The following is a 21,469-nucleotide window of genomic DNA, read 5'->3' as shown; positions in this document are numbered from 1 at the left end:
ATCCATTCCTTTTCCAATGACTGTAACTGACTACATCCAACTAACTGGTACCTTTCTGAGATCATTGTTATGTACTTGTGCCTGATTCCTTATCATGAAGTTTCTCCACTCTTATCCTCCTACATATTGACCTTACCTCCTGCACTTTCGGCCTCACAATACCAATTTCGCTGCAGATTAAATAATGATCAGTGTCATCAAAGAATCCCCTGTGTCCCTCACAGCCTTCCTGAATTCCTGATTTGTTATTATATAGTCAATGACAGATCTGGTTCCCCTACCTTCCCAAGTATACCAGCGAATGTTCTTATGTTTAAAAAATGAGTTTGTGATTACTAAGCCCACACTGGCTCAGAAATCTAAGAGTTGTTTCCCGTTCCTGTTGGCCTCCACATCCTCTCCAAATTTACCCATAACCTTTTCATACCCTTCTGTACGAATTCCAATCCTGGCATTAAAATCACCCATGAGCAGAACACTGTCCTTGTCCTTTACTCTAACGACTACATCACTGAGTGCATCATAAAAACTATCCATCTTATCTTGATCTGTCCCTTCACAATGCGAATATACTGACACAATCCTAATTTTCTTGCTAGACACTATCAAATCTATCCACATCAGTCGTTCGTTTGCATACCTTATTGAAACTACGCTGGGTTCCATTTCTTTCCTGATGTAAAGCCCTACACCCCATTGTGCTATTCCTGCCTTTGACTCCTGACAGGTATACCTTGTATTCTCCCACTTCCTCTTCTTTCTCACCCCTTACCTGAATGTCACTAACAGCTAAAACATCCAGCCCCATCTTACTTGCAGCCTCTGCCAGCTCTACCTTCTTCCCAGAGTAACTCCCATTGATATTAATAGCTCCCCATCTCATTACCATTTGTTTGCCGAGTCGTATCTTAGGAGTCCCTGGTTTGTCACTTAGAGGTGGGACTCCGTCACCTCCAAAGGTCCGAGGCATTTTGCTCTGATTGTTGCCAGCATCATATTTAAAGTACTAGGGAAGCAGGTTGCTAGCCTTACTTGCCCCGAGTCCCATTGAGTTTTACCCCTAACGGTTGAGGGACTAACCGGTGAATTTGGTAGTCTTTGCCGTATGAGCACAAAGGTGACCACAACTCAGAATATGTCCGAGATGCCCATCCTTAACCCAAATTAACTGGTATCCCGACTGTCGGGACCACTTACTTGGCCACTCATACGTTGCCCGTGGTTCATGAAGTAGGGCATGACTACAGGAATCCACACCATGAACCATGGGCTAACATCAATGGTAATTAAATTGGAAATGCCGTAATTCAAAAAATGGTTCAAATGGCTCTGAGCACTATGGGACTTAACATCTATGGTCAACAGTCCCCTTGAACTTAGAACTACTTAAACGTAACTAACCTAAGGACAACACACAAGACCCAGCCATCACGAGACAGAGAAAATCCCTGACCCCATCTGGAATCGAACCCGGGAAAATGGCGTAATTACTTGACTTTTCCCTGAACAATTATTTCTTCGTGAAACCTACCATGCAATAACATTACAAGATTTTCAGACTGTTTTATAAATAGCATCGCAGAGGGAAGAAGTCCTAAACTGCATAGGCGATTTTAGCTGCCACATGCAACACCTATGAATGTTCATTATAGCATATTTTTGTATCCACAGCAGCATAAAATGAAATGTCACAACTATAAGAGCGCACAGTGCATTATAACAACTGATTCTGTTTGTTTATAAAAAAATTGGCTTAATATATAGGCTGTTAAAAATAATGCTGTGTTTTAACAGATGGTAGTATGGATTAAAAAAAGAAAGAAAAAGAATGTCCAGTAAAGATGGTTTCTAAAAGGCATACCTTCAGAGCCATAACCACTGTTCAGTAGACGGAGATGTGTTTCACAGTAGCGAAGATGTTCAGGTGCTCACAGCACTTAAGGTGTGCACTTTAGAGCCATGTTTATTGGACTTTTGTCTTGTCCATACCGCCACCTCTCAAAATATGGAGCATTTTTTAACACCCTGTGTTTGAGTTTGACAGTGCGCCTGGCAGTGTAGTGCGTTTATCTTCTGAGTTTAAGTATCAGTAACTTAAGGGCGATGAGTGAGATTCTGCAACTTTTTCATTAATTCAGATGACTGTTTCTATTAGAATAGTGTGTGTGCAGTAAACAAAATCCTCGATATTTAATTTCCTTTAAAGCATTTGTACATACACTTGTGTGGAAACCTTAAGGACGGATGTAACTTTTGCATAACGTATCACCACCAAGCAACGTAGCTCGACGAGACTTGGACCCAGGGCCGGTTTAGGGCCCAAGCGACACAAAACACTTGCGGCGCGAAGTTGAGAGGAGTAGCAGTGTTGCATAGCTGCAAAATTTCCATACGTATCACAGTTACTAATAGCGGCTGCTTGGGGTGCCAGGGAGAGAGAGGGAAACCGACTGGTTAAAACGCATACCGGTATTTTAGTACTGAATAACCGGTATTTTTTGGTATTTCTTTAGTCTCAGTTATAACAGGTGTTTTTTACTAGTAACCGGGAAAAAGAACGGAAATTTCAGTTAGCCATAACCGCAGTACTAAATTTTTTGTTTTTAAATAAACTTTTTTCAAAGAACTGTTAATTTGTATTCGTGAAATTTGAATTGCATCGAAATATTGCTTTATTATAAAAAATTACGCAAAAAAGTCGTCGGTGCTATTTTAATAACAGTGCCGATAGAAACGAGCAACAAACACATGGCATAAGAATTGGTACAACATTGCTGAAACACTAATGTATTTGTTACCACGTGGTCAGGCCTGTTGGATGGTATTCTTGTACAATCTACATGCAGTGTGCAATAGTTGCCCCATCTGGTCTATACGGCAGTTTCTCAATGTCGTTCGAACATCAGTTGTATTACAGAACGGCACCATTCCTAGACTGGAAATATTTTACAGTCTGCGGTATCAATGAAGTACAATGCTCTATTTGCTTTAAAATAAAAAAAATTGAAGGAGCCGCAAGAAACTTGTAACACAATATAAGAAGAAAACTTATAACTTATCAGTTCATTCATAGTTCAGAATAAAAATACAAAGCAGCAAGTCTGCTGCTCGTATCTACACAACCTGCCCTTATCTGCTTGAAGCCCAGGAAAACGGACAAATATTTACACGAAAACAGAGATCTTCAGTCTCAGCATTGACTATTCGTAATGTCCAAATAGTAGTATGATCCTCGAGTACAAATTGGTTTTTAAGTAGAGTTTAAAAGAATTAAAATGAGTAGAAGAATACTGGTGATTTTTTGTATTAGTCAAACAGGTATCACTGTTTGAGAAAAGTAGCGAACGCTGGACGAACCAACTTCTCCATTATTGCCCTATTCAATTTAATATTTTGGTTCTACGTATCTCGAAACTGAGGGAGTCAAAATTTTCAATCTTTGTTCGATTTCTACGTTTATTACAGGAAATAATAGGAATAGAAAACTGAAAATTGGTTATTTCAGAAGCCGGATATTTTAAGCGGTTTCAACAGTCGGATGAAACTCGGGCTAAAAAAAACAATATAACCAAAAACCGTTGTTTCAGCGATAGCCGCCATCCCTGATGCCACGCAGAAAGAGGCGCAAAGTGTACAGTTTGTGTACATTGCGTATCACAATAAGTAGGAGAAACTGACACGGATGAAGGGGACGAGGGAAACGAAAGGACGGAGGGGTACCAAATGATAAGTCGCTTGAGTGGAAATATATTTCGTAACGGCCCTGCTTGGACCGTACTTAGAAAAAACTGCTACAATACAGCTCAGTACAGTGCAGTACAGTACAGGAGGTAACTGAAAGAAATACACAGTGAGGCGAACAGAAATGACTCTTTTATTCAAAGACAATGATAACAATGAAATTATTATTATTTTTAGCTGATTAGCTACTGTTCTGGCATGATGGCTACACTTGTTTCGCTTCTTCATACTATTTTTGTATGGTCACTATAAACGACAAGACCACATCTTATTGTTGGCACACGCAACACACCGATAAAGAAATAAAATTTCTTATATGCAACTGATTGCTTATTACTTCGTTGTACAGTGCCAGTCACTAATTATTGCCACCAAGAACAACTCCGAAAATAAGATTGGAGCTGAATCGTTTGAGGGACAAAATTTGCATAGAACAACGGCGGCCATAATATGAAGCTGGTTTTTTGTTGTTAGGTGGGGTCGCTTCAGAGATACGAAGGTCAATTTTTTTTTTGAATGGGATGATATAGTATGGTACTTATTTTCTGATAGCGTCTATCGAGACGAATCCAATGACGTGTAACAGTAAGGTCTTTGAAGGTCAACGAAGGTCACGAAGTTGGCATGAACGTCCATTTACAGAAGGTGTCCGAAGCGATAACCATTGGTATAAATGCAGTGCTGGATTGAGTCGTTTCCTTATCACTTCGGCACTTATCGAAGCATATGCTCTGGCAATTCGATCTCGCATATCTTCAGGTGTAGTTGGAACGTCTTTATAAACAATGTCTTTTACGAATCCACACAAGAAAAAATCCAGAGGCGTCAAGTCTGGCGAAGGAGCCGGCCACGACACATCCCTCTGCGCCCAATCCAACGGTTTTGGAATTATCTCTGCAACTGATTTCTAGCCATGAGTGAAAAATGTGCCGGCCACCCATCGTGTTGAAACCACATTTTGTTCCTTGTTCCTACAGGTATTTCTTCCAGAAACAGACCTAACGTTTCTGGCAGGAATGTGGTGTACATCCTATCATTAACTTTTCCGTCGATGAAATAGGGGCCTATAATTCTGTTCTCCAGAATCCCACACCATACATTCACCGACCACGGTTTTTGGTGCGCAACTTGCCGCAGCCAACATGGGTGTTCAGTTGCCGAATAATACATGTTATGCAAATTAACACTCTCGTGGTTCGTGAATGTAGCCTCGTCAGTAAGTAAAATTAAATTAATAAATGTGTCATCGCTCTGCATCTGAAGTTGAGCCCATCGGCAGAATTCAATGCGACGCGTGCAGTCCGTACTAGTTTATTCTTGGTGGAGACTGATACGGTAAGGATGATATCTATGGCGATGCAGAACACGAACAACACTACTCTGGCTTATGCCAGATTACGTTGCGATTTGACGCGAACTATCACAAGGATCGCGAACCACAGTGCCAAGAGTACCAATTTCCGTTTCCTCGTTAGTAACTTTCCTTTGCCGGATATGTTTCCGATGCGTTAAAGAACCAGTTGTTCTCAATTTATCACATACATAAGAGGGTTGAATTTGACGACCGATATAAAAGAGTTACATGTTTCCAGCTGTTACTGTCCTTCAAAGTAGTCACCACCGTTGTGTAGAACCCGTTGCCATCGATGAGGAAGGCGTAGTATACCGTTAACAGAGCCTGTTCTGTTGATTGTGCGAATGGAGCGGTCTACTGCCTGTCGAATCTCTGGAACAGTTCTGTAGCGAATCTTTGGATTCAAATCAAAGTCACAAGAACTTAAGTCCGGGGAGTGTGGTGGATGGTACAGTACTTCCGAGTCCCATTGACAGAACAGGTAGCCACAGCTTGAGCTATGCACCCGCGCATTGTCGTGAAAATGGTGGGCGGGTTGCGTATGAAGTGCCGCCGCTTCTTTCGCAGAGCTGGTCACAGGTGATCCTCCAAAAACGAACAGTAATACTGTGCATTGACGGTCTGCCTTGGAGGAACGTAGTGCGTTAGGATACGTAACACCATCACAGACGTACACGAGAATCATCATAACTTTCACCATACTGGGGTTCTGATGCACTTTCGACTTTCGCTGCGACCCATTATGACGCCATTCGTTGGACTGGCGTTTCAGTTTTAGCTCCGTGGCATTAGATTCAGAACTGTTCCAGACATTCGACAGGCAGTAGACCACCCAATCCGCCCCATCAACAGAACAGGCTCTGCTGACGGTATACCACGCCTTCCACATCGCTGGAAACGGGTTCTACACAACGCTGGTGACTACTTTGAAGTACAACAACAGGTGCAAACACGTAACTCTTTTGTATCGATTGTGAATAAATAATTGCCATATTTTAGTTCGAACCCTCGTATTTAAATGTACGACGTGTAGGGTGACTACGTTGAGGATATCTTTCAGCGTATAAATCTCTAGCTCTCACTGAATTTCGTTGGCATTCTCGGCAAATGAGAATCATATCGACTTTTGCTTCGAAGGAATACATCATTCACATTTGATTGATTCGACGATACTAGCTTTCTGTTCGTATTAGCGTTGTATTGTGAAACCGTTGACTGGTGTTTACGTGCCAATGGCACATTACATGGATACGCCGTATTCGGCGAATATTTACTATTTGCACCATATACGAGAGAGAATTGACAGAGCTTGTGCTTCGGTAAGCGCCCAAGTGATACGGAGTACCATTCAATCCATGATAAGAAGATTGCAGCAATGCATTGATACCAGTGGTCATCACGTCGAACACCTTCTGTCAATGGATGTCATCTTTTTGACCTTCATTGACCTTCAGAGACCTTACTGATACACATAATTCGATTCCCCTCGATTGCCGCTATCAGAAAGTAAGTACCAAAGTATAGCATCCCATTTAAAAAAACAAAGTTGACCTTCATATCTCTGACGCGACCCCACCTAGCAACAGCAAACCTACGTCATATTATGGCCCCCGTCGTCCCTTGCAATATTTGTCCCACAAGCTTTTCAGCTACTGTCATATATTCGCAGTTATTCTCGGTGGCAATAGTTAGTGACGCACCCTTAATAACACTGAAATCACCACCTTTCATTACGATCCCCTGAACACTGCAAAATGCAATAAATGGTTCTTAATAGGGTGCGCGACCGCAAGAGACGGCATACAGGTGTTATGTGCGAGAAAAAATACGATGTTGCATGGGAGTACTGTCCCCAAAATCTTTGAACGCAGCACACTCACTAGTCAACGTGTAACGCTACTTCCTCGGACGAAAAATAAAAATCAAAAGTTAGCTCCCAATACCCCAAAGATATCCCCGAAGTCCCAAATTCCCAGAAAAGTGAATAAGCGAACGAAGTTCCATTTATCACTATTATTAAGACAATAACAAATGATTAAATCATGAATCTAACGACAATTTAGCAATCTACGAAAGAAAGATGAAATTTCAATAAAATTAAAATAAAAATCATAATAAATCGCAAAATTAGCATAAATTAACATTCGCAAGGTAGAACCAACGATCCCAAAGAATACTCCGTGTGAGTACTCTTTGGGAATCGTGAGTAATGACAAAGTATAATTCAATGCATTGTCACTACGTTACGAGAGTTAGCCGAAGCGGGTCATATATTTGAATGCTCGTAGGTGTAGGCACGCTTAGATTGTTTTTGAGATTGAATAATTGCGACCTATTGTGACGCAGTAATACGATCTTCTGACTTCAAATATCAAGGCATTAGAATTCGAACGGAGGACTTTTACCTACTAGAAAAAGTGAACTTTTAACTAGATAATTGAACTAAACACTACTTAGTCAGTGATTTAGGCAACGAACACAGATAGACAATTTTCATTCATAATAGCCGGTGGTTTATGGAACTTCGGTGATAGGTCTGAAGCATATAATTCAAATCCCCCTAACACTTGGGAAAGTTTTCTTCTCAAGGCTCGGTTAGGAAGTGACTGATATTGTGCAATGAAACAGCCTCTTGTGTCAAGTCGTGCATTTGTGATTTAAAATTCTAACAAATTATTGACATGAAACTCCCGAGTAATAATTACGCGCAGCGATAATATTTGACTGTAGCGCTCGGCGCTTGTGTAGAATCTTTGACTAAAATAACAAGCCCACTGTTACATTTCTTAGATACTTGAAATTACGACCAGCTTGTAGGGAATTTGTTGTGAATGTGACTGTATTGGTTTTATCATTAATATTTCCTCATTAATCAGTTAAACATCGATTACGAACGATTAATTACGATTCTTGGTGAAGTAAATATCTCACGCACGTCGGTTCGAAACTTGATAACGATCTCAACACTCTACCGACTGTCGCCGAGTTTTAGCCGAGGCCAAGTACAAATCAAACCAAAACATCAAGAAGAAGAGGCGTTATAAACGCCATTGTAATCCTGCACTCCTTCCTTACGTGCGTCTTTTAAGGTGTGCATTCGGCCCTGACTTCATTTTTATGGATGACAATGCGCGACCGCATCGAACTGCATAGGTGGATAAACTCTTGGAACGAGAGGATATTCGGCAATTGGGCTGGCCTGCCCGTTCCTGCAATTTAAATCCTATCGAGCTCTTGTGGAATGCGTTGAGGAGAGGTGTTGAGCACGTGCACCAATCACCATCCAGTGACTGACGACCGCGCTGGTTGGGGAATGGAAGGCCCTGCCACAAGAACTGCTTACGAATCCTGTGCCCACTTTGGGGGCACGTTGTAAAGCATGTATTATCGTTCATGCTGGTCAACACTCTATTAAGAACCATGTATCCAGGGGACCATCATAAACCGAGATGACTTCAGTGTAATTATTATCTTTAAATAAAAGAGTAATCTCTGTTCGTCTCATTGCTTATTTCTTTCAGTTATTTTCCGTACTATACTGTAGCAGTTCTTTCCTTGTATGGCCCAAGTTTCATCGAGCTACGTTACTTTGCAGTGAAACGCTATGTGAAAGCTACTTTCACTTTTTTTTTTTTTTTTAATAAAATGATGTGAGTTCAGAGATTTTGCAGCGACTGCTACAGTGATATGTCAGGTCTTTCCAAGTCAATAACAAGTGCCCTTGATTTCATTCAAGAACTGTACTGGATCAGCAGAATTGAGGCAATATGATCAAGATAAACAACTCTAATGGGAGACGTAACTACCATTATTACAGTGTACATTATTCGCTGAATAGCGTTTGGCGCACATGACCTGGAGCTCTCTCATGTGGCCGGTGGGATAGACCGCTTACGTGTATCGCCAGTACTGTGGGTCCCTGCGGGTCCATTTGCGATGCCTTCTGGAGTAGGCGCAGCCGCGCTGGTTGCCTAGGACTACGTCATATCCGGCGTCCGCCAACATATATGCTGTTGGGAGAAAACTGAAATCAGTGAGATGTGTCAATCGTTGCCGCGTCAAATGTTACAATTTTAGACCTATCTCTATGCCATCAGTATTTCCTAAGTTATTGAAAAGGATGTGTATGTAAGGGTAATTGATCATTTTATATCACATGATTTGCTATCAAATGTACAGTTTGGCTTTAGAAGTCGTTTAACAACTCAAAATGCTATATTGTCTTTTCTCTGTGAGGATGAGTTAAACAAAAGCTTTCGAATGCTTGGCATATTTTTTGATTTACCTGAGGTGTCTGATTGTGTTGATCACAAAATATTGCTCCTGAAGTTGGAGCAGTACGGAATACGAGGGGTAGCTCACAATTGGTCCACCTCTTACTTTAGCAACAGAGAGCAAAAGACCATTATTCACAGTGCTGAGAATAGCTGTGATGTGGGGCCTGAGTGGGTTGCAGTCCAATGGGCGGTGCCCCAGGCATCAGTGTTGGGGCCACTCCTGTTCCTTATATGTATAAATGATATGCGTTCTAGTATTATGGGTAACTCTAAAATACTTCTGTTTGCTGATGACACTAGCTTGGTAGTAAAAGATGTTGTGTGCAACATTAGCTCTGTTTCAAATAGTGCATTTCATGACCTAAGATCATGGCTTTTAGACAATGAACTAACGTTAAATCAGAGTATGACTCAATTTTTATAGTTCACACGATTCAATAAAACCTGACGTTTTAATTTCACAGAATGGGCATGTGAGTAGTGAAGCTTAACAGTTCAAATTTCTAGGTGTTCAGATAGATAGAAAACTGTCGTGGAAAGCGCACGTTTAAGATCTTGTTCAAAGACTTAATTCTGCCATTTTTACTATTCTAACTGTATCTGAAGTAAGTGATCGTTCGATATGAAAATTAATCTACTTTGCTTATTTTCATTCGCTTATGCCGTAATATTATATTTTGGGGTAACCATTCCCATTCTCAAAATATATTTTTGCTGAGAAACGGGCGGTTCGGGCAATAAGTGGTGAAAGTTGGCGAACCTCTTGTCGACCCGTGTTCACGAGTTTGGGTATTTTGTCACTGGCCTCTCAATGTATATATATTCCTTACTGTCATTTCATGTTAGCAATATTAGCTTATTCCCAAGAATTAGCAGCTTTCACTCAGTTAATACCAGGCAGAAATCCAATCTGCATTAGGATCGCACTTCGTTGACTCTTCTGCATGAAAGTGTGTAGCGTATTGCTGCATCCATTTACAATAAGCTACCACAAGAATTTAAAAAGCTTAGCAGTAATCCATGTGTTTTCAAATCTAAACTGAGGAGTTTCCTCTTGGGTCACTCTTCTCTTTTGTCGAGTAGTTCCTGTTATTACTTTTATGTACTGACACGTTCCATGACCTTGGAGATTAGCTCCTCACTTTGGTCTTACGGAACTTGATATGTAAAAAAAAAAAAGATACAAGCTCTGGAAGTGATACGCATGTACGAGGATATTCAGGTTACAGTACTTTGGCTTGTCTGTTTCCATAGTTGTCAGAACGATCGTCGCTGGAAAGATTATGAGACACTGTAGTGCAAAACATGCATAGCAGCCAGCAAAGAATTAAACTGACCTTTATTTTGTTAGTATATTCTCCGTCTTTATATCTGTCTTACCTATTCTGATTTGTCTTTCCACATACACAAACATGCACATACACACACACTAACCAGCACCATGGACGTGGGAAGAGACAGGAATGTACACCTAGATAGAGGGGTCGGACAAAAATTTGGAAACACCGCGCCATATGCATGTTTAAATAGAAATGCAGATGCTAGTGAAGCATGCAGCTGGTGCTGTTGTTGTATTTGGTCACGAACGCCACCTGTGCCGCGTCCCCAGCACGTTACAAGTGTCAGTCATGGTCATAACAGTGTTCTGTGTGGTCGTGAGTGCATTGTGTTGGAGTTAAGCGAGTTCGAACATCAACATATTGTTGGTGATTGTATGGTAGGTGCTTGTAGTGTTTGGTGTTTCACGAGGCACATACAGTAAAAGCGGAAAAAGTGTCCCAAAAAGAATAACCCGATTTTAACTTATAATCATATTGAGATAAATGTCACTAGGTAACTGAAACAGCGCTAGATGTAATTGGCATGGTCTAGAGTTTCAGAAAAAATCCGCTAGATGTCGCTACGAGAGAGTGCAGCCAGTCTCACGCAATATGGCGTCTGCACAACAGAAGGCGTATTGTGTTATTGAAATTAGTCGTATTCAATTAGTGACCGTGGTTCAGTGGGCGTTTCATATTCGGTTTCGTGCTAAACCACAATCACCAAAGAACATTCGAAAGTGGTTTAAACAGTTTGAAGAAACAGTGTGCCACTGTAAAGGCAAAAGTCCTGGCCGGCCACGTGTTCCTGAACAAACAGTGGAACAAATCCGACGAGCATTTGAGTGGAACCCCCGGAAGTCTACGGTCGCAGGTTCGAGCCATTTGTGCTCAGAGCCATTTGAACCGGAAGTCTACCCGTCGTGCTAGCCGAGAACTTGCATTACCATGCACGACAGTGTGGCGTGTGTTACAGTGTCATTTAGCCCTCAAGCCATACTGATTACAACTGGTACAAGCTGTTCTAGACACTGACAAAGTGAAGCGAGTGAACTTTACCAATGCTATTCTAGAGGACGTGGAAGTAACACTTTTATGTCACGGTTGATATTCAGCGATGAGGCAACTTTCCATATTAGCAGTAAGGTTCACTGTCATAATGTGCGTATATGGGGGGGCTCGAAAATCCTCACGAAACAGCTGTACACGAACGTGATTCACCAAAAGAGAAAGTTTGTTGTGCTGTTTCGCAAAGCAAGGTTTGTTGTTGTTGTTGTTGTTGTCTTCAGTCCTGAGACTGGTTTGATGCAGCTCTCCATGCTACTCTATCCTGTGCAAGCTGCTTCATCTCCCAGTACCTACTGCAACCTACATCCTTCTGAATCTGCTTAGTGTACTCATCTCTCGGTCTCCCTCTACGATTTTTACCCTCCACGCTGCCCTCCAATGCTAAATTTGTGATCCCTTGATGCCTCAAAACATGTCCTACCAACCGATCCCTTCTTCTAGTCAAGTTGTGCCACAAACTTCTCTTCTCCCCAATCCTATTCAATACCTCCTCATTAGTTACATGATCTATCCACCTTATCTTCAGTATTCTTCTGTAGCACCACATTTCGAAAACTTCTATTCTCTTCTTGTCCAAACTAGTTATCGTCCATGTTTCACTTCCATACATGGCTACACTCCAAACAAATACTTTCAGAAACGACTTCCTGATACATAAATCTATATTCGATGTTAACAAATTTCTCTTCTTCAGAAACGCTTTCCTTGCCATTGCCAGTCTACATTTTATATCCTCTCTACTTCGACCATCATCAGTTATTTTACTTCTTTAAGTGTCTCATTTCCTAATCTAATTCCCTCATCATCACCCGATTTAATTTGACTACATTCCATTATCCTCGTTTTGCTTTTGTTAATGTTCATCTTATATCCTCCTTTCAAGACACTGTCCATACCGTTCAACTGCTCTTCCAAGTCCTTTGCCGTCTCTGACAGAATTACAATGTCATCGGCGAACCTCAAAGTTTTTACTTCGTCTCCATGAATTTTAATACCTACTCCAAATTTTTCTTTTGTTTCCTTTACTGCTTGCTCAATATACAGATTGAATAACATCGGGGAGAGGCTACAACCCTGTTTCACTCCTTTCCCAACCACTGCTTCCCTTTCATGCCCCTCGACTCTTATTACTGCCATCTGGTTTCTGTACAAATTATAAATAGCCTTTCGCTCCCTGTATTTTACCCCTGCCACCTTTAGAATTTGAAAAAGAGTATTCCAGTCAACATTGTCAAAAGCTTTCTCTAAGTCTACAAATGCTAGAAACGTAGGTTTGCCTTTTCTTAATCTTTCTTCTAAGATAAGTCGTAAGGTCAGTATTGCCTCACGGGTTCCAACATTTCGACGGAATCCAAACTGATCCTCCCCGAGGTCTGCATCTACCAGTTTTTCCATTCGTCTGTAAAGAATTCGCGTTAGTATTTTGCAGCCGTGGCTTATTAAACTGATAGTTCGGTAATTTTCACATCTGTCAGCACCTGCTTTCTTTGGGATTGGAATTATTATATTCTTCTTGAAGTCTGAGGGTATTTCGCCTGTCTCATACATCTTGCTCACCAGCTGGTAGAGTTTTGTCAGGACTGGTTGTCCCAAGGCCGTCAGTAGTTCTAATGGAATGTTGTCTACTCCGGGGGCCTTGTTTCGACTCAGGTCTTTCAGTGCTCTGTCAAACTCTTCACGCAGTATCGTATCTCCCATTTCGTCTTCATCTACATCCTCTTCCATTTCCATAATATTGTCCTCAAGTACATCGCCCTTGTATAAACCTTCTATATACTCCTTCCACCTTTCTGCCTTCCCTTCTTTGCTTAGAACTGGGCTGCCATCTGAGCTCTTGATATTCATACACGTGGTTCTCCTTTCTCCAAAGGTCTCTTTAATTTTCCTGTAGGCAGTATCTATCTTACCCCTAGTGAGATAAGCTTCTACATCCTTACATTTGTCCTCTAGCAATCCCTGCTTAGCCATTTTGCACTTCCTGTCGATCTCATTTTTGAGACGTTTGTATTCCTTTTTGCCTGCTTCATTTACTGCATTTTTATATTTTCTCCTTTCATCAATTAAATTCAATATTTCTTCTGTTACCCAAGGATTTCTAGCAGCCCTCGTCTTTGTACCTACTTTATCCTCTGCTGCCTTCACTACTACATCCCTCAGAGCTACCCATTCTTCTTCTACTGTATTTCTTTCCCCTATTCCTGTCAATTGTTCCCTTATGCTCTCCCTGAAACTCTGTACAACCTCTGGTTCTTTCAGTTTATCCAGGTCCCATCTCCTTAATTTCCCACATTTTTGCAGTTTCTTCAGTTTTAATCTACAGGTCATAACCAATAGATTGTGGTCAGAGTCCACATCTGCCCCTGGAAATGTCTTACATCTTAAAACCTGGTTCCTAAATCTCTGTCTTACCATTATATAATCTATCTGATACCTTTTAGTATCTCCAGGGTTCTTCCACGTATACAACCTTCTTTCATGATTCTTAAACCAAGTGTTAGCTATGATTAAGTTGTGCTCTGTGCAAAATTCTACTAGGCGGCTTCCTCTTTCATTTCTTACCCCCAATCCATATTCACCTACTATGTTTCCTTCTCTCCCTTTTCCTACACTCGAATTCCAGTCTCCCATTACTATTAAATTTTCGTCTCCCTTCACTATCTGAATAATTTCTTTTATTTCATCGTACATTTCTTCAATTTCTTCATCATCTGCAGAGCTAGTTGGCATATAAACTTGTACTACTGTAGTAGGTGTGGGCTTCGTATCTATCTTGGCCACAATAATGCGTTCACTATGCTGTTTGTAGTAGCTTACCCGCATTCCTATTTTCCTATTCATTATTAAACCTACTCCTGCATTACCCCTATTTGATTTTGTGTTTATAACCCTGTATTCACCTGACCAGAAGTCTTGTTCCTCCTGCCACCGAACCTCACTAATTCCCACTATATCTAACTTTAACCTATCCATTTCCCTTTTTAAATTTTCTAACCTACCTGCCCGATTAAGGGATCTGACATTCCACGCTCCGATCCGTAGAATGCCAGTTTTCTTTCTCCTGATAACGACATCCTCCTGAGTAGTCCCCGCCCGGAGATCCGAATGGGGGACTATTTTACCTCCGGAATATTTTACCCAAGAGGATGCCATCATCATTTAATCATACAGTAAAGCTGCATGTCCTCGGGAAAAATTACGGCTGTAGTTTCCCCTTGCTTTCAGCCGTTCATAGTACCAGCACAGCAAGGCCGTTTTGGTTAATGTTGCAAGGCCAGATCAGTCAATCATCTAGACTGTTGCCCCTGCAACTACTGAAAAGGCTGCTGCCCCTCTTCAGGAACCACATGTTTGTCTGGCCTCTCAACAGATACCCCTCCTTTGTGGTTGCACCTAAGGTACGGCCATCTGTATCGCTGAGGCACGCAAGCCTCCCCACCAACGGCAAGGTCCATGGTTCATGGGGGGAGGAAGCAAGGTTTATGGACCCTAATTTTTTGAGGAAGAAACCATAACAGGACAGTAATATCTTGAAATGCTACAGAACTGGTTATTCCCACAACTTGACTCAGATAATTTCATCCATCAGCAAGATGGAGCACCACCGCACTGGCACAACAATGAGCGCAGTTTCCTCAATGCCAACGTGCCTCAACATTGGATAGGACGTACAGGGCGGCGAGACCAGGCTTTACACTGTTGGCCTCCTAGGTCCCCTGACTTAACACAATGTGATTTCTTCCTGGGGGATATGTTAAACAATGCGTTTACGTTCCTCCCTTACCTCGTGACACTGATGAACTAAAAACCAGAATATCAGATGCTGTAGATTTAGTGACAGAAGACATCTTACACTCAGTTTGCGATGAATTCGGCTATTGGCTAGATGTCGTCCATGCAGCCAATGGAGGACATATTGAACATTTATGATGGATTTTTTTTATAACCTTCTGTCTTTTATGAGTAATTTAGTATGCTATTTGTTGGTGTTCAGCCCAACTTCCTAATAAATAATTCTATTTAAAATCAGGTCATTCTTTTTGGGACACCCTGTATTATCCGCTAAGTCACAGCGTGGACAAAAGTGTGTACTGAGTGATGGTGGTGGACAATCATTCAAGAGGATTTTAATCGCAGATGAGAGGACGACAGCTGCAGAATTGAATGTCACACTCGCGAACCCTGCCACCAGCAAAACAACTCGAAGGGAGCTCCAGAAGCAGGAAATTGCAGGGCTCGAGCTGTGTCACGGGAATTCTCTCCCCCGTGGGCATTCCTGCAATATTCAGAATATGTTCCTAATGAAGCTCCAAATAGCCTACAACACCGTGACTTTGCCCTTCGCGTTTTTGGCATGCAAGGAAATGGAAGACATCTGGCCAGGGAATATTTTGTGGACTGATGTGGCATGTTTCATTCTGCACAGTGGCATGAATGTGCAGAAATGTCTCATATGGGGTTCTACTCCGCCACATGTTGTGCAGGAACGCCCGCTGCACTCAGGTTATGTGACTGTGTGGTGTGGGTTTACAAGCTCCTTCATTCTCAGTAGGTTGTCCTTCGAGGAGATGACACATCGTGGCTCTGTCAGGTGTACACTGACACCCGCACGTTATATGGATGTACATGTACAACACATGATTCCGGCGTTGGAAGAACGCAACTGTGTCCATTCCATTATTTTGATGCAAGATGTTTTTGTTTCGCTTTAGGGCGCGAAAACAACTGTGGTCACACGACCCCAAGTCAAAACTATAGAACACGGAGACAGAGGAGTTAAAAAACGACTATAGTCAGTCCCATTTGACATAAGAGAAGACAGCTAAAAACAAGGACGTGGAGAAAGGGCTAAAAAAGACACTATACAGAAACGCAGTTCCAAAACTAAAAATTAAATGGCCTTCACCATATTGTTTCGGCGGATAAATAGCAAAACGCGGTCGACAGCCCGCGCGCGTCAGTTGCTAAAACGGCCTATAGCTGAGACGGCAAACCCAAGCGCGAACGTAAACGGTTAAGAATGGGCATTCTGACAGGAAGTGGCGGACAGTTAAAACTTGGGTGCAGTGTGTACAAAGTGGTGGGGTAGCGCCACTTATCAAATGACGATGCCCAATACGCAGCCTGGTTCAAATGACCTCCTCCGGGTGGGATGCAGAGAGGAGGTCGTCCAAACCGCTGGGACAGGCTTAACCAGTCGGGAGGACCATGGGCGATGCCAAAGGGACACCACCTAATGACAGACGGTAACACAGAGATCATCGGAGAGAATATAGGAACTAGCGGGCTGAGGTACGAGGACTGCAGCCTTGGAAGCAGCGTCAGCAGCCTCGTTTTCTGGCAGACCGACATGACCAGGAACCCACACAAACTTCACTGTGGCTTCACATGTCGCTTGTCTGGTGAAAGATTTGCTTCCAGAAATCTTTGGTAACAACCGCTTCGTCTCTAGGCAATTTTAAGATGTGTGACCTTCCAGATTCGCCAACCTTGTGACTCCTGGTTGTGGGGCTAAGTGAAAGATCGTGTCTATTATGCATGTGTTCGGACTCTTCCTGATCTGAAGGATTCCTGATCTGAAGGACAGCATAAGACGACATATTGCTCGCTGCGGGTACTGCCGATCATGCCGTGTTGCAGATGCACCTTGCTGGTGAATCGGAAGACCATACTGGACGCACATTGTCTGATGCACCATTATCATGTGTCTGACCGTTCTTACCCTTTTCCTGGACCCACACCACGTACTGACTGCTTACAGCGCCACATTTTCAGCTGGTGGTATAAAAGTGGCATTATTATTGTTTTGTGCATGCTCCACACATACGATATTCCAGTGTCTTACGATGAATACAGTGCACGCTGCAGCACTCGAAACACCATCAGTCTGATAGTCACCACCTAGAATATGACTAAGCGACAACCTGGGTCCAGTTTCATGTTGACTATCTGACGGACATTAGCATCCAATTATTTGCTACTGTAATGTATCACTTGTATTTTTAAACATCCCCTTGAAAAATTGTGAATGACAGTGCTGAAAAAAACTCGTACGTTGATTGATACAGAAACAGCTGAGTAAAAATGAAAGCACTCAGACAATTTTCTCTTTACATATTCTGATCGTCACTAAACTGACACACAATATTTTTAGCGCAACGCAGTCTGACTTTCAATAATCTCTACTAAAGAATGGCCCTGACTAACAATAACCTATACCTTTCATGAATCACTTACCTCACAAAAATCATCGTTGTCGAACTACTGCAATACAGCGATCGCCACTACTGGCAGCTAACTAAAAGACTCCAACTACTGAAGGCACTAACTACTGATAGGCATAGTTAGCAAATGAAAGATTTTGACAGAGAGCAAAAAATGTATTTACCTTAATAATGTTCAAAAGTCATCACATATCTATCAATTCATGACAACTATCTTCAAAAATTTCCTTTTTCTGGCGGACACACGTCCAGATCGTCCGCCTATAGTAACCTCTCAAAACTCTGGCAACTCTCTCTCCACATCCATCACCGCTGGTGGTTCACCTCCAACTGCTCAACGCTACGTGCTGTTCACATCGAAATGCCCAACACTATAATAGCGAATATTCCAACAATGCCAACCAGCCACAGACTGCACACAGCACAGTCAGTGATTTTCATACAGAGTGCTACGTGGCGTTACCAACACTCACAATTTTTATTTCTCACCAGCTGGCAATCCTGGCATTGCCCAGATATTTATTTACGGCTGAGTCCAAGACTTCTTATGCATGGAATTTATCTTTGACTGATGCAGCTTTTTTGTATACAAAGTGTGACGTAGTACGATTGAGGACATGGATGAAGAGCTTGTTTTCACTAACATAGGTGATAGCAACATACAGCTGGCTATGAAAAAAGCAACTGACACCAAGGTCCACGACTTCTACATACAGTTTCTGGCGCTGTGCTTCGTTTATGAACATGAAATAACATAAGTTCACCGGGAACTGTACACGTTTAAAGCGAAATGGTGAACTGTTAAGAATAAGCTGGATGTGGGGATGAAAACTCAAATGCGCTATTTCCTTTCAAAATTTCCGCTTCTATGATATTACGTTGGAGAGAGGTAACTTTAAGCCCCTGCGAGTGAAGGGTTCTGAGGAGTGAGATAATGCATCACACTCTCGATCAGAGCTAAGTAATTTCAACATTAGTCTACGTTTCTAAAGATAAAATTGTGGTGCTTACATCTGTCACTGCTGTAAACTTCCGCAAATAAGTTCATAGTTTAAAAAAACTTACCTAGGAAATAAGTCATAAGAAGTAAAACCTATCGAAAGAAGCAAAATAATGTCGTTAGGTTTTTAATGCAAAAAGCAAAACCTGTAAATCCATATATTCTATCCAAGGAATTTCGCTGTTGTACTCATGATAAAGAATATCAGTTTGGATTCCGTAGAAATGTTGGAACACGCGAGGCAATACTGACCCTATGGCTTTTCTTAGAAGATAGATTAAGTAATGGCAAACCTACGTTTCTACAAATTGGAGACTTGGAGAAACCTTTTGACAATGTTGACTGGAATATTCTCTTTCAAATCCTGAAGGTAGCAGGCGTAAAATGTAGGGAGCAAAAGGCTATTTACAATTTGTACAGCAACCAGATGGCAGTTATTTGAGTAGAGGGGCATGAAAGGGAAGCAGTGGTTGAGGAGGGAGTGAGACAGGGCTGTAACCTATCCCCGATGTTATTCAATCTGTATATTGAGCAAGCAGTAAAGGAAACAAAACAAAAAGGTGGAATAGGAATTAAAATCCTTGGAGAAGAAATAAAAACTTTGAGGTTTGCCCACGACATTGTAATTCTGTCAGAGACAACCAAGGACCTGGAAGAGCAGCTGAACGGAATGGACAGTGTCTTGAAAGGATATAAGATGAACATCAACAAAAGCAAAACGAGGATAATGAAATGTAGCCGAATTAAATCAGGTGATTCTGAAGGAATTAGATTAGAAGATGAGTTATTTAAAGTAGTAAGTGAGTTTTTATATTTGGGGAGCAAAAAAGCTGATGATTGTCGAAGTAGGGAGGCATAAAATGTAGACGGGTTATGGAAAGGAAAGCGTTTCTGAAGAAGAGAAATTTGTTTACATCGAGTATCGATTTAAGCGTCAAGAAGTCTTTTCTGAAAGTAGTTGCATGGGGTGTAACCATGTATGGAAGTGAAACATGGTCGATAAACAGTTTAGACAAGAAGAGAATAGAAGCTTTCGAAATGTGGTGCTACAGAAGAATTCTGAAGATCAAATGGGTAGATCACGTAACTAATGAGGAGGTACTGAATAGAACTGGGGAGAAGAGGAACTTGTGACAAAATCTGACTGAAAGAAGGGACCAGTTGGTAGGACACGTTCTGAGGCATTAAGGGATCACCAGTTTTGTACTGGAGGGAATAGTCGAGGGTAAAAATAGTAGAGGGAGACTAAGAGATGAATATACTGATTCAGAAGGATGTGGGTTGCAGTAGTGTACTCGGAGATGAAGAAGCTTGCACAGGACAGAGTAGCACGGAGAGCTGCATCAAACCAGTCTCTGGACTGAAGACCACAACAACAACAATCATAAAAATAAGATTGTGCTGTTTAAATCTGTCACTGACCTAAAATTCCCAAACTACATCTCTACTGAGTAAAAGACAAAGGTACCAGGTATTGGCTCTATGGTGTTGTAGAAAACTAACAGCGCCTTGTATTGGTTCTTTGGTGTACTATGCCATGATGATTAAACACGCAAAATTGCTAAGACGAGTGGACAATTTCAGATAAAATTTTAAATGAAAATATCTTTTCTCTCCATGTTCCAATTTTGATGAAATAAATTCCATATATTGCCTCAAGCTGTGCTCTATTTAACTGTGAAAACCCATAAAAATTCGTCTCGAGATATTTGGAGATTAGCGTGCACAAACAGACAAACAGGTGGACACAACGGTTTTACAGTTTTATGATCAGTATAGAACACATAGATGTCTAGCGTTGTATGCTAAATAAATAAAAACCGTTTGTATTTCTATTGGATGGGTTGTGCTGATATATGAGGTTAAAGAAACTGAAAGCATATAGAATCAAATTACCGAGCATGGCTTCCGGTAAATATGTAGAGATTTGACAAATTAGCACACTATAGGAAGAGATGGAGGTTGGCATTGTACAGTATGTGATCAAAAGTATCCGGAAACCCCCGAAACATACTTTTTCATAGGAGGTGCTCCGTGCTGCCACCTACTGCCAGGTACTCCATATCAGCGACCTCAGTAGTCATTAGACATCGTGACATTCAGAATGGGGCCCTCCGCGGAACTCACGGACTTCGAACGTGGTCCGGTGATTGGGTGTCACTTGCGTCATACGTCTGCACGCGAGATTCTCACTACTAAACATTCCTCGATCCACTGTTTCCGATGTGATACTGAAGTGGAAGCGTGGAGGTACACGTACAGCACTAAAGCGTACAGGCCGACCTCGCCTGTTGACTAACAGAGACCTCAGACAGTTGAAGAGGGTCGTCATGAGTAGCAGTCAGACGTCTATCCAGACCATCACACACGAATTCCAAACTGCATCAGGATCCACTGCAAATACTATGACAGTTAGGTGGGAGGTGAGAAAACTTGGATTTCATGGTCGAGTGGCTGCTCATAAGTCACACATCACGCCAGTAAATGCC

General features: G+C 41.8%; 1 protein-coding gene across 6 annotated transcripts in view; it reads right to left on the bottom strand.

Moving 5' to 3' along the window:
* The window catches only part of LOC126278068 (lipase 3-like), a 154,992-nt gene that overhangs the window by 70,296 nt on the left and 63,227 nt on the right, over window positions 1-21,469 (bottom strand). For 5 of the 6 annotated variants that reach the window (XM_049977895.1, XM_049977899.1, XM_049977893.1 and 2 more), the window contains exon 4: window positions 8,991-9,105. The exons of the other annotated variant lie outside the window; for it this stretch is intronic. In XM_049977895.1, coding sequence (XP_049833852.1) covers window positions 8,991-9,105 — 115 coding nt within the window. The remainder of the gene's footprint in view (window positions 1-8,990; window positions 9,106-21,469) is intronic. 6 annotated transcript variants of the gene reach the window in all.

This window comes from Schistocerca gregaria, chromosome 6, assembly GCF_023897955.1.
Source record: "Schistocerca gregaria isolate iqSchGreg1 chromosome 6, iqSchGreg1.2, whole genome shotgun sequence".
In the NCBI taxonomy this organism is placed as follows: Eukaryota; Metazoa; Arthropoda; class Insecta; order Orthoptera; family Acrididae; genus Schistocerca; species Schistocerca gregaria.
This window is presented reverse-complemented; position numbering and strand designations above follow the sequence as displayed.